Genomic DNA, 12,877 nt, shown 5'->3' on the forward strand with positions numbered 1-12,877 from the left:
TTCAGTATATGTGTAACTGATAAATGCAAAAGAATACTACATGTTCGTGTTTTTAATGTATGTAAATTGTAAAGTATTTTGTCTGTAATGGCTTGTTTGTTATGTGTCGGACCCCAGTAAGACTAGCTCTCGCCAATGGCGTCGGCTAATGGGGAAGCTAATGAAATCAACAACAAACAAAAAAATCACAGTGAGCTCCGGAACCATGTATTATATTCTATTCATATGTTTCCGTCTAGCGTGAGGGAACAGTTATTATTTGCACACTGCTACGTCACGTCACAGTTCCACAATGGCGAGCCCTGTTATGGAAGAACTTCCAAAGACTTCTGTGTTGGAACCACTGAAGGGGCTCCTGCTCACTTATTTCATGCCAGAATCATGTTACGACGAGTTTTTCCTCAATTTTAACTTTCTGGATGGTAAGTCAAGTTGTTACATAATTGACTGACGTTTGATTGCAAGAGCTAACTTAGCTAGTTAACGTTAGCTAGCCAGGGCTTCAACGTTGAATGGATGAGCTAGCTAGGTAACGTTAGCTTGCAAGACCTGCGTTTTTAATCGATATTTCACAAAGTAACTTCTATGTTATCTTTTGCGTTTACAGTTACTGGATATAAAGAAATATATTGGACGGGATGTATGTAGGGATCGTACCCTCTAAACAGGCTAAAAAGACAGAAGAGGAGCTAACGTCAGTAGCTAGTTGGACGTTTTGTTTTGACAGCGTTCAGAGGCGGGGCTATCTCATGCCAGTGTTCCTCAATCTCTTGTAGTTCCTCAATAATTCTAGATAGGAGAAGAATGACATATCTATCTGTTCTCTCTGACAATACCCGTTCAATCATTGATTGTTTCTGTCTGCAGTGCCATGTCTAAAGATTGTGCTGAGCAAAGGTCTGGGCATTGGAATCATCCTGGGGTCTGTGATGGGTAAGACTAAGATTCTCTTCCTCCTCTCTCTATCTCGTTCTCTCTATTTCAATTCAAAGGGCTTTATTGGCATGGGAAACATATGTTTACATTGCCAAAGCAAGTGAAATAGATCATTAACAAAAGTGAAATAAACAATTAAACATGAACAGTAAACATTACTCTCAATCTTTATCTCTGTCTCTCTCTCCCGATGTGTGCAAAGCATAACTCCCTGCCCCTCTCTTATATACAGGTAACTGCCAAAATAAAGGAAACACTTGAGTAAATGAGGGATACAAAGTACTGTACAGGTGTGGTTCCTGAGTTAAAGGCCATCAGACTGTTAAATAGCCATCACTAGCACATTGGAGGCTGCTGCCTATATACATAGACTTGAAATCACTAGCCACTTTAATAAATGGAACACTAGTCACTTTAATAATGTTTACATATTTTGCATTACTCATCTCATTTGTATATACTGTATTATATTCTATTCAACTGTATTTTAGTGTTTGCAGCTTATATATTCTTAATTCCATTCCTGTACTTAGATGTGTGTGTATTGTTGTGAAATTGTTAGATATTACTGCACTGTTGGAGCTAGAAACACAAGCATTTCGCTACACCCACAATAACATCTGCTAAACATGTGTATGTGACCAATAACATTTGATTTGATTAAGCAATTTACATCCCATCATGCTTAGGGTCATGAATAAAAATGCCCAGTTGCCCATTATTTTGGCTACCATGGCTAGAAGAAGATATGTCAATGACTTTTAAAGAGGGGTCTCAAAGGAGCATAGGGGGGTTTAAAGTGTGGGTGTGTGTCTCAGTCACCAGATGTCAACCGAATTGGTTCTGGAGCAGTGCCTAAGACAGCGTTTTCCACCACCATCAACAAAACCCAAAATTCTGGAATTTCTTGTGGAAGAATGGTGGGGCATCCCTCAAATAGAGTTCCAGACACTTGTAGAATCTATGCCACGGTGCATTGAAGCTGTTCTGGGTGCTAGTGGGGGCCCAACGCCCTATTAAGACACTATGTTGGTGTTTCCTTTTTTTGGGCAGTTACCTGTAGATGGAAAGATATCTACAATAGAGTTCGATCCATCAAGCACACATTTAGGTAATACATAACCCATATCTCGCTCTCTCCCCACAGTAAAGCTGCCTCAGATCCTGAAGCTGATGGGGGCTAAGAGTGCAGATGGTCTAAGCTTCAACTCTGTCTTGCTGGAGCTGCTGGCTATCACCGGCACCATGGCCTATAGCATTGCTAACAGCTTCCCCTTCAGGTACTGTGGTAGAGTTGTACACACACACGTTAGACATGCACAGACAGTCACACACACAGACACGGCACAAGTTAACATATTTTGCGTTTTCTCTTTCAGTGCCTGGGGTGAGGCCCTCTTCCTCATGTTACAGACAGTAGCCATCGGGTTCCTCATAATGCATTATGGAGGCAACACAGTCAAAGGTAAGACACACACACACACACACACCTACCTGACGATAAGACTTGACACTCACTACTAACATTTCCTTTTGAGCTTACAATGTACGACTTTCAGTTAGCATACAACTAGCTACCCTCACAAGCAGTGGTTGATGTTCTATTTCTGTGTGTCTGCTCCCTCTAGGTCTGCTGTTCCTGGTGGTGTACTTTGGTCTGGTAGCTCTGCTGCTCTCCCCTGTAACGCCAATGCCTGTGGTCATGGCCATGCAGGCCTCCAACATGCCTGCTATCATCATTGGCAGGGTACGTGGAGCATGAATAGATTTTCTAACACGCGTAACATAATCGGCGTGTTATATTGTAATAACAGCGTTATAACGTTGTTCGAGCACCACATTGGACAATAAACGTGTTTTAATATTTTCATGTTATCCTCTAGGATTTATTTGCACTTTGAATAGTTCAACTGTGAAAAATGTACCCCAAAATAGATCAATAATAAAGTCAATTTGTGTTATAAATGTGTTTTTATAGGAGTTGTCATTAGTTAACAAATAATGTTATCATTGTGTTAATCTGTGATCGTGTTTATTTCTCCCTGTGATTGCAGCTTATTCAGGTAGTGACTAACTATCGTAATGGACACACAGGTCAGCTGTCTGCCATCACTGTGTTTATGCTGTTCGCTGGCTCCTTGGCTCGCATATTCACCTCAATACAGGTATATGTGTGTGTACAGTGAATGTACACTGAGTATACCAAACAGTTGAGTTGCACCCCTCAATTGGTCAGGGCATGGACTCCACAAGGTGTCAAAAGTGTTCCACAGGGATGCTGGCCCATGTTGACTCCAATGCTTCCTACAGTTGTGTCAAGTTGGCTGGATGTCCTTTGGGTGGTGGAACATTCTTAATACACACGGGAAACTGTTGAGTGTGAAAACCCAGCGGCATTTCTTGACAAACCGGTGTGCCTGGCACCTACTACCATACCCCATTCATTGGCACTTAAAATATTTTGTCTTTCCCATTCACTCTCTGAATTGCAAGCATACACAATTTATGTCTGAATTGTCTCTAGTCTTAAAGATCCTTCTTTAACCTGTCTCCTTCCCTTCATCTACACTGATTGAAGTTGATTTAACAAGTGACATCAATAAGGGATCATAGCTTTCACCTGGTCAGTCTGTCATGGAAAAAGCAGGTGTTCTTAATGTTTTGTATACTTAATGTTTTGTTACATGTACATTTTTTGTCAATAAGCAGACGCTCTTATCCTGAGTGACTTAGTCGGTATGTGCAGCTGTGCGTGAGTAAAATGTGCTACTGTGTATAAAGTGTGTGTACTGTATGTGAGAGTGTGGATGCGTCATAAGCGGCACACTATTCCCTATATAGTAGGTAATAAGAGCGTCTGCTAAATGACACCTAAAGGGAAAAGGGTGCCATTTGAGGTAGTCTGTGTGTGTGATCCTGTCCTAATCCAACATGCCAATAATTTCTACTTTTCACTTCCTGGTTTCTCTCTACCAACAGGAAACGGGTGACTCCCTGATGGCCCTGACCTATGTCATATCCTCTTCCTGTAACGGTCTTATCGCTGCCCAGCTCCTGTACTACTGGAACAGCAGCCCGGCACTGAAGAAGAAGACAGAGTAGATAGACGGGTGCACATGAAATTAGTTGCCTCTAAATTGGCACCCTATTTCCAATATAGTGCACTACTTTTGACCAGGACCCATAAGGCTGTGGTCAAAAGTAGTGCACTATATTGGGAATCGCGTGCCATTTTGGGATGCAGTAGAGAGAATATATATATAGACAGGGTGCAGCTCAAATGGCACCCTATTCCATATGTAGTGCACTGCTGACCAGGGCCATGGACTCTAATGGTACACTATGGGGAATTGGGTGTCATTTGAGATTTGCACCAATTCACATCTAGCAATTCATACACTCTGCACTCCTCTGCTGTAAGCTTAGCTCTGGACCAAACATTCTATTCCCACCACCCAAACCAAGGAACTCTCTACTCTACCTGACTTCAATGATACTGTGACTACAGCCCAGTTAGACTAGCTCACAGAGAAATCTTTAGTTTTGCCTCCGTGTTTTAGCTCAGGGAAGGGAAGGCTTGACACTCTTATTTCTCCATCCTGAACACTGATTCTACTAAACGCCACAGAAGTGCCGATACAGAGTAGGGTGAAGTTGCCGCTTGACGCTGATCCTGAGTCAGTTTTGCATTTTTCCCCACTTATGGTTACGGTTAGGATTCTGGGAGGGGAAGCTGATCCTATATCTGTACCTAGGGGAAACTTCACCCCAGAGCTGTCAAAACACCCACTACGGTCAGTTGTTTTCAACAATACTCCTAAATCTTTATGCCTCCCTAACAATGCATTACATTGTTCCAGTTATATTACACGGGTTGTCCTCGGATCATAATCTAGAATGAAAACGCATTCCAGAACACAACCAGGAAGTGAACTATTCTAGCTATAATCAAGGGGTCAAGCAATAGAGGTTTACTGTGGAATTCTCTGTCAGTATGTTTGAGTTAAATGTTCGACCTTTAAGTTGTTGAAGCTTTGTTGCCTGAGTGTGATCGAAAGCAGCCTGGTCTCAGATCCTTTAATGCTTGTGCCAACTTCATTGCTGTACTTGGTAAACCATGTTTGGCGTGACAGAGTTACAAGGATTTGGCATTATTGCACAAACAGACTGGCACACAGGCTAGATCCAAATAACTGTACTGAATCAAATGGTTATCAGTCCAAATGATGTTTTTCTGTGTTTCTTTGTGCATATAGATGCTGTATTTGTTTAATGATAAATCACATCTTTTATTGAATTCAAGGAATGATTCCACAATACTAAATAATTCATTCCAATTTGATTCAGATTAACCTGGGAGCAGAAATTTGGGGTCATTATAGTGTTATGTTGAAGTCCAATTTCTCTGTTTAGTTTTAGTTTACTTGTTGAGATTCAACTTCTCGTGTTAAGGTACTGCTCGCACTTGTATGCGTCACATGCGAGTGCTACTGTTCTGAAGATGGTAAGAGTTTATTTTCATGCGAAAATGTAATAAAATATGTTTTGTTGGAACTGCTCAGGTGTCTGTAGTTTTCTCTTATGTTTTCAGAACTCCAGTCCAAGAGAGCCTGTGTGTTGTGCAGGCTTTCATTCCAACCCTGCGGTAAACATCCCTGATTTAGCAAGTTATATGATATAATGAAATAAAACTCAACTCAATTATTTTCATTAGGTTTATTGTTTAAGGAAGGGCTGGAACAAAAGCCTGCATACCCATTGTTCCAAAATGATTGGGTGTCATTCATTTTCACGCCACTAGATAGAGACAATTGTTCACCCTCTATTTTGTTCACTCACTACTAGTTCTCCAAAGTACAGGCATTTACACTAAACAAAAATATGAATGCAACTTGCAACAATTTCAGAGATTTGACTGAGTTACAGTTCATATAAGGAAAATAGATTAATTATGCCCTAATTTATGAATTTCATATGACTGGGTATACCGATGCATCTGTTGGTCACATATTCCTTTTTAAAAAAGTTAGGGGCGTGGATCAGATAACCAGTCAGTATCTGGTGCAACCACCATTTGCCTCCTTCAGCGCGACACACATCCTTCGCATAGAGTTGATCCGGTTGTTGATTGTGGAATGTGGTCCCACTCTTCAATGGCTGTGCGAAGTTGCTGGATATTGGCGGGAACATGCTGTTGTACACGTTGATCCAGAGCATCCTAAACATGCTCAATGGGTGACATTTCTGATGAGTATGCAGGCAATGGATGAGCTGGGACATTTTCAGCTTCCAGGAATTGTGTACAACTCCTTGCGACATGGGGCCATCTATTATGCTGAAACATGACGTGATGGCGGCGGATAAATGTCATGACTATGGGCCTCAGGATCTCGTCACGGTATCTCTACATTCAAATTGACAGTTTGTGCTGAAATTCTTCGGTTGTGCAAACCCACAATTTCATCAGCTGTCCAGGTGGCTCGTCTCAGACAATCCCACAGGTGAAGAAGCTGGATGTGAAGGTCCTGAGCTGGCATGGTTACAATTGGTCTGCAGTTGTGAGGCCGGTTGGACGTACTGCCAAATTCTCTAAAATGACATTGGAGGTGGCTTATGGTAGAGAAATAAACATTATATTCTCTGGCAACAGCTCTGGTGGACATTTCTGCAGTCAGCATGCCAATTCCACATCCTGAAAAACTTGAGACATCTGTGGAATTGTGTTGTGTGACCAAACTGTGGCCTTTTATTGTCCCCAACACAAGGTGCGCTTGTGCAATGATCATGCTGTTCAATCAGCTTCTTGATATGCCACACCTGTTAGGTGAATGGATTATCTTGACAAAGGAGAAAAGCTCACTAACAGGGATGTAAACAAATTTGTACACAACATTTTAGAGAATTAAGCTTATTGAGTGTATGGAACATTTCTGGGATCTTTTATTTCAGCTCAGAAACCTGGGACCAACAACTTTACATGTTGCTTTTATATTTTTGTTCAGTATGGGATAATTTGTCTCTACTTATACTCTTATTATTTTTCCCACAAACTTGATAATTATTTTCCACCTCTTTTGTGATGTAATAAAATGTTTTCTATTTTTCTGCATGCCCTCTTTACCATAACAATATTTTTCACTATGTCCCCCCCCCCCCCCCCCATTGAATAGACCCTTCTCTCCTTTCTCAAGTCCCGTGTGTGTCGTTCCATCGGCCCCCTGCCTCTCTGTCCTCAATCACACTGACATCATCAACACCCCCCACAACCGAAAAGTCCCACAATTGGACAACGGAAGTTTCTTAAGAAACAACTCAAAACACACATTTTCTTGTGAACAACAGACTCCAAAAGTTAATGAAACTTGATAGAAGGGTTGTGCTGAAGATGTCTGGAAGATACACTTGTTTATTTCCACCTTAAGCCACAACAGTGACCATCTCTCTCTCTCTCTCTCTCTCTCTCTCTCTCTCTCTCTCTCTCTCTCTCTCTCTCTCTCTCTCTCTCTCTCTCTCTCTCTCTCTCTCTCTCTCTCTCTCTCTCTCTCTCTCTCTCTCTCTCTCTCTCTCTCTCTCTGCAAAGTACGTCTTTCTCTTTTCATCCCTTTTCTCTCATCAGTTTCCCTCATGCTTTGTTTATCACTCACTCACCAACTTCTGTCCTTTGTTTCTATGAAGGGAACGAAAGAGAGGAGCCAAACCACATGAGAGGAAAGAGAGCGAGCAAAAGGGGTAAGTAGAGAAATGATTGTCTTGGAAAGAAAGAGAGAGAAATGCCGGTTTTAGCAGGCCAAGGAGTAGGAGAAGCAGGAGGGAGATCGACAGAGGCAGGCAGTTAAGAAAAAGAGTTTGGAGAAAATAAAAATACTTTTTTCATTGAGAGAGAGGGTGAGAAAGAGCGAGGGGGGGGGACAGAGAGAGGGAGGGCCCTGGCAGGCATTTCTGATGGTGATTGTGCAGCGGAGATGGCAAGCTCCAACTTTGTTAGGCCGTATCACCTGTGAGATAGATGCATCTTGGGAGGTCTGACTGAGCTATAGAAGAGGCCAGTTTTGTTCCACTGCGCTCAGTTCACACACATACACACACTCATCGCCTCCTTTAATCTCTTTAATGTGTGGGCCAGTCTTTATCTACCTGCTGATTGTTAGGCCTGCATTTCCCATCTCCCCCTATCTGGCCATCTGTGAAACACCCCACCTCTGGCAGAACCTGGCGGAACACGCCATTGCCCCACCTCAGCGGTGGTGTTTTGGTGAATGCCTCAGCTGGCTGATAAGGGTAAAGCCCTTTCATCTCCCCAAAGGTTTAGTCTGTTTAGTCACAGGATTAAGATCAAGTGTAGCAAACTTTTCCTCTCCCTTGTTCATCCTCTAATCATAAAAATGGATGTTTGCACCAGATGTGTCTCAGTAAGAACACACATACACACAGATGCAAACAAAAATACATACGCATACACGAGGTGTTCCCGAGTGGTGCAGCGGTCTAAGGCAGTGCTAGAGATGTCACTACAGACCTGCGTTCGATCCCAGGCTGTATCACAACCGGCTGTGATCGGGAGTACCATAGGAGCGGCGCACAATTGGCCCAGCGTCGTTCGGGTTAGGGGAGGGTTTTACAAGTAGGCAGTCATTGTAAATAAGAATTTGTTCTTAACTGCCTTGTCTAGTTAAATAAAGGTTAAAAAAAATACACTAGAACTAAAAAGGCTTGTCTCCCAACAACCATCCCACCAATCTCTCTTTCTTGCTCTCAGACCTGTTGAACTCTCTCACCCCTCTCGCTCTCCCTCTCTCTTTCAGACCTGTTGAACCCCCTCTCTCTCCCCCTCCCTCTCGCTCAGACCTGTCTACCTCAGGGTGTGTCTCTACTAGCTCATTAGGGTTACCTGTCATTCTCTCACTCAGAGGTTGGCAAACAGTTCCTCTATTAGCAGCATTATACCCCTGTCGAATGTCTCCTATCTGCCATAGCTACACGCCACAGCTATGTGAGACAGATCTACCCAACCTGGGACACCTCCAGTCCTGACAAAGACAGCAACACTTTCTATGATCAGTCTGTGAGTGTACATACCACCCATGGTCTTGACAGACTTTGTAAAACGCTGAGCTTGTTTTGGGTTTTTGGCTATTATCTGAAAAATAACATCTGTGACAGTTCTCAAATATCGTACATTTTTTATTTCAAATGTTTTTCTCATATTTCAAACAGGTGGTTTTTTTCTTGTTTTTTTTACATGGCGGCTAATAGATTTTGTCCCATTTATATCCACGATGATATATTTTGACATTTTCATACAGTATCTACATCTTAATGTTACTGTTCTGTGAAACAAACAAAAATTGTGGGTGAGATCACCATCGTCATTCCTGTTGGGCTGTGAGTGTGAACGGTGAAGTCTTTTGAAGCTCCGGAGATGCGGAGATGATTCTGTGATGTTTCACCGCAGACTGGAGCCAGACTGACAGACAGTCTTGCCTTATCGTTCGTGAGTTCCTTGAATTAGCTAGGGTGCTGCAAACAAAGGGGCACTAAATAGTACTATGCTAGGCAGGCAGGTAGGCCTCATGCACATACACACACACACACACACACTATCAGCAGAGATCTTGCTTCTTTGACAGCAACTGTTGAGAGATGTGGGAGGGAGCAAACACACACACACACCTCCCTACCGCAAAAGGGGAAGAAAACCATCACTGTTTTTCCATAACCTGTTAGGCCTACCCGGTTCACTCAGACCTGCAGTGGTGGAAAAAGTAACCAATTGTAATACTTGAGTAAACGATACCTTACAAGAAAATGACTCAAGTAAAAGTGAAAGTCACCGAGTAAAATACTACAGTAATATACTACTTGAGTAAATATACTTTTTAAATATACTTCAGTACAAAAGTAAATGTAATTGCTAAAATATGCTTAAGTTTAAAAGTAAAAGTATAAATAATTTCAAATTCCTTATATTAAGCAAACCAGGCGGCACAATTTTCTGGTTTTTGAAATTTACGGATAGCCAGGTGCACTCTCCGAAATTCAAGATATAATTTACAAATGAAGTATTCATGTTTCGTGAGCCCGCCAGATCAGAGGCAGTAGGCAGGACCAAGAATGTTCTCTTGATAAGTGTGTGAATTTGACAATTTTCCTGTCCTGCTAAGCATTCAAAATCTAACGAGCACTTTGGGGTGTCAGTGAAAATGTATGGAGTATGACTGATGACTTACATGGCCCTTGGACCTATTATATTACGTAATGTTAGTTGTGTAACCATAAAACATGTGAAGATACCTGTGGTAGGCCTAACACTTTATTTAACCTTCTTTTATTTTTTTATATATTTTTTTTATCCAATTTTCTCCCCAATTTTCGTGGTATCCAATCGCTAGTAATTACTATCTTGTCTCATCGCTACAACTCCCGTACGGGCTCGGGAGAGACGAAGGTCGAAAGCCATGCGTCCTCCGAAGCACAACCCAACCAAGCCGCACTGCTTCTTAACACAGCGCGCCTCCAACCCGGAAGCCAGCCGCACCAATGTGTCGGAGGAAACACCGTGTACCTGGCCCCCTTGGTTAGCGCGCACTGCGCCCGGCTCGCCACGGGAGTAGCTGGAGCGCGATGAGACAAGGATATCCCTACCGGCCAAACCCTCCCTAACCCGGACAACGCTATGCCAATTGTGCGTCGCCCCACGGACCTCCCGGTCGCGGCCGGCTGCGACAGAGCCTGGGCGCGAACCCAGAGACTCTGGTGGCGCAGCTAGCACTGCGATGCAGTGCCCTAGACCACTGCGCCTACCCGGGAGGCCCTTATTTAACCTTCTTGATGACTCCCAATAGACCTACCCAAATGGCAGGACATATGAACGCCTTGCCCTGAAAAAACAACTGTTGGAGGAATATGTTGCTCATGTCTATGGCCAAGGTATTGGATAGCACATCACTCAGTCAGCCCTCATAGCTCCAAAAGCTCCACTGCTAATTATAGACCTAACAGGGCCGACAAGTAGACGAGAGTGGGGTAAGTTGAGCCAAAGGGTTAGTTAAGCCACTCTTTGTTTCTAGAAAACCATAAACAAAATTAATCTTGTGAACAAATATTTAGGAAGAGGTCATGATTTCATAGAGTCTGTGAATTAAGAAACCACATGGAAAAGGTGGTTAAGCAAGTTAGAACCAAAAAACAAAGTCAAATTAATTTGTGTTATAGGTTTCATGATGCTTGTATCTAAACCAAAGTAAATAGTTCTAAGATTGTCTTGTACATGAGTTGGGGTCTCTATACACTACAATGTGAGTAGTAAAAATAGTAGAAAGTACTACTTAAGTTTTTTGGGGGGGATTATCTGTACTTCACGATTTTATATTTTTTGACAACTTTTACTTCACTACATTCCTAAAGAATTTTTTTTACTTTTTACTCCATACATTTTCCCTGACACCCAAAAGTACTTTTGAATGCTTAGCAGGACAGGAAAATGGCCTAATTCACACACTTATCAAGAGAACATCCCTGGTCTATTCGAGCAGCAACAAGGGATGAAAAAATAGACAATGACACTGAAAGAGGTACATTGATTAGAAAATAACATGTACCTGTGCTTAAAATCTCTTATGGATTAGCCCCTTTTTTTCAATTTTTGCCTAAAATGACATACCCAAATCTAACTTTCTGTAGCTCAGGCCCTGAAGCAAGGATATGCATATTCTTGGTACCATTTGAAAGGAAACACTTTGAAGTTTATGGAAATGTGAAAGTAAGGTAGTATAAGATAACACAATAGATTTGGTAAAAGATAATACAAAGAAAAAAAAAAACGTTATTTGAAATGCAAGAAAAAGGCCATAATGTATTATTCCAGCCCAGGTGCAATTTAGATTTCTGCCACTAGATGACATCAGTGTATCTCTAATGTTTTAGACTGATCCAATGAACCATTGCATTTCTGTTCAGAATGATGTATCAAGACTGCCCAAATGTGCCTAATTTGTTTATTAATAACTTTTCATGTTCAAAATTGTGCACTCTCCTCAAACAATAGCATGGTATTCTTATTCTATTCTATAGCTACTGTAAATTGGACAGTGCAGTTAGATTAACAAGAATTTAAGCTTTCTGCCCATATCAGATATGTCCTACGTTAGCTCAACCGTCCTGTGGAAGGGACACCAATCCCAAAGAAGTAAAAAAACAAAAAAGGCTATGATCGCAGAGAGAAACAACCCACTGGGCACAGACGTCAATTCAATGTCTGTTCCATGTTGGTTCAATGTAATTTCATGAAATTACGTGGAAACAACTTTGATTCAACCAGTGTGTGCCCAGTGGGAAGTTCTTATCTGTTGACATGGAGTCTGAGCATGCTAAACATATCAAGAATCTCGAGGACCAGTTTCATGGGCTTAGTAGCCTCAAATGTTGAGAACTTGCCTTTGAATTGGCACATCAAAACAACATCCCTGTCTCAGACAACTGGTCAATAAATTGAAGGGTAAGTGATATTGAACCGATATCTATATCTGAATGTAGGCATACATTTAAGATATACCACAACATTAAACTTTGACCTACCAGCACCAACACTCACAGTCACAGGACACCATCTCCCACTTACTCCATGAGGCACAATTTTACTCTGTCCCCATGCTCAATTTACTCCATACCCGGGGTAAATTGTGCCAAGAGACCACTTTTTTTTGACAAGCTAAGTTTTCAAAACTGTTATGTTTACATGAATTTTGATTATTTCCAGGGATACACGACATCCTGAAATACAGTAGATGTAGATACCTTTGGTAGAAAGAATACTGTATTTCCCTTGATGTAGTTATGCTGAATTTAAAACATGGCTCAACGTACCCCACACTCCCCTACCCATAGAACGTATGCTGTTGTCAGTCATAAAACTGAATCTTATAGCCATCCATGATCAGGCTTC

The 12,877-nt window shown here is 41.8% G+C and overlaps 1 protein-coding gene across 1 annotated transcript; it reads left to right on the forward strand.

Moving 5' to 3' along the window:
• The first annotated feature begins 246 nt into the window (after nucleotides 1-246).
• Nucleotides 247-5,493, forward strand: mpdu1b (mannose-P-dolichol utilization defect 1b). The gene is made up of 7 exons (XM_071333371.1): nucleotides 247-422; nucleotides 868-933; nucleotides 2,084-2,216; nucleotides 2,316-2,401; nucleotides 2,565-2,683; nucleotides 2,991-3,101; nucleotides 3,916-5,493. Exons 1-7 carry the CDS (start codon nucleotides 293-295, stop codon nucleotides 4,036-4,038), a joined length of 768 nt encoding a protein of 255 aa, XP_071189472.1. The 5' UTR covers nucleotides 247-292; the 3' UTR covers nucleotides 4,039-5,493.
• Nucleotides 5,494-12,877: the final 7,384 nt, after the last annotated feature.

This window comes from Salvelinus alpinus, chromosome 11, assembly GCF_045679555.1.
Source record: "Salvelinus alpinus chromosome 11, SLU_Salpinus.1, whole genome shotgun sequence".
Classification (NCBI taxonomy): Eukaryota; Metazoa; Chordata; class Actinopteri; order Salmoniformes; family Salmonidae; genus Salvelinus; species Salvelinus alpinus.

Coding starts and splice junctions, on each gene's coding strand:
- mpdu1b (XM_071333371.1), top strand. CDS start 293: ATGGCGAGCCCTGTTATGGAAGAACTTCCAAAGACTTCTGTGTTGGAA. Junction 423..867: donor CAATTTTAACTTTCTGGATG/GTAAGTCAAGTT, acceptor TTCTGTCTGCAG/TGCCATGTCTAAAGATTGTG. Junction 2,684..2,990: donor CTGCTATCATCATTGGCAGG/GTACGTGGAGCA, acceptor CTGTGATTGCAG/CTTATTCAGGTAGTGACTAA.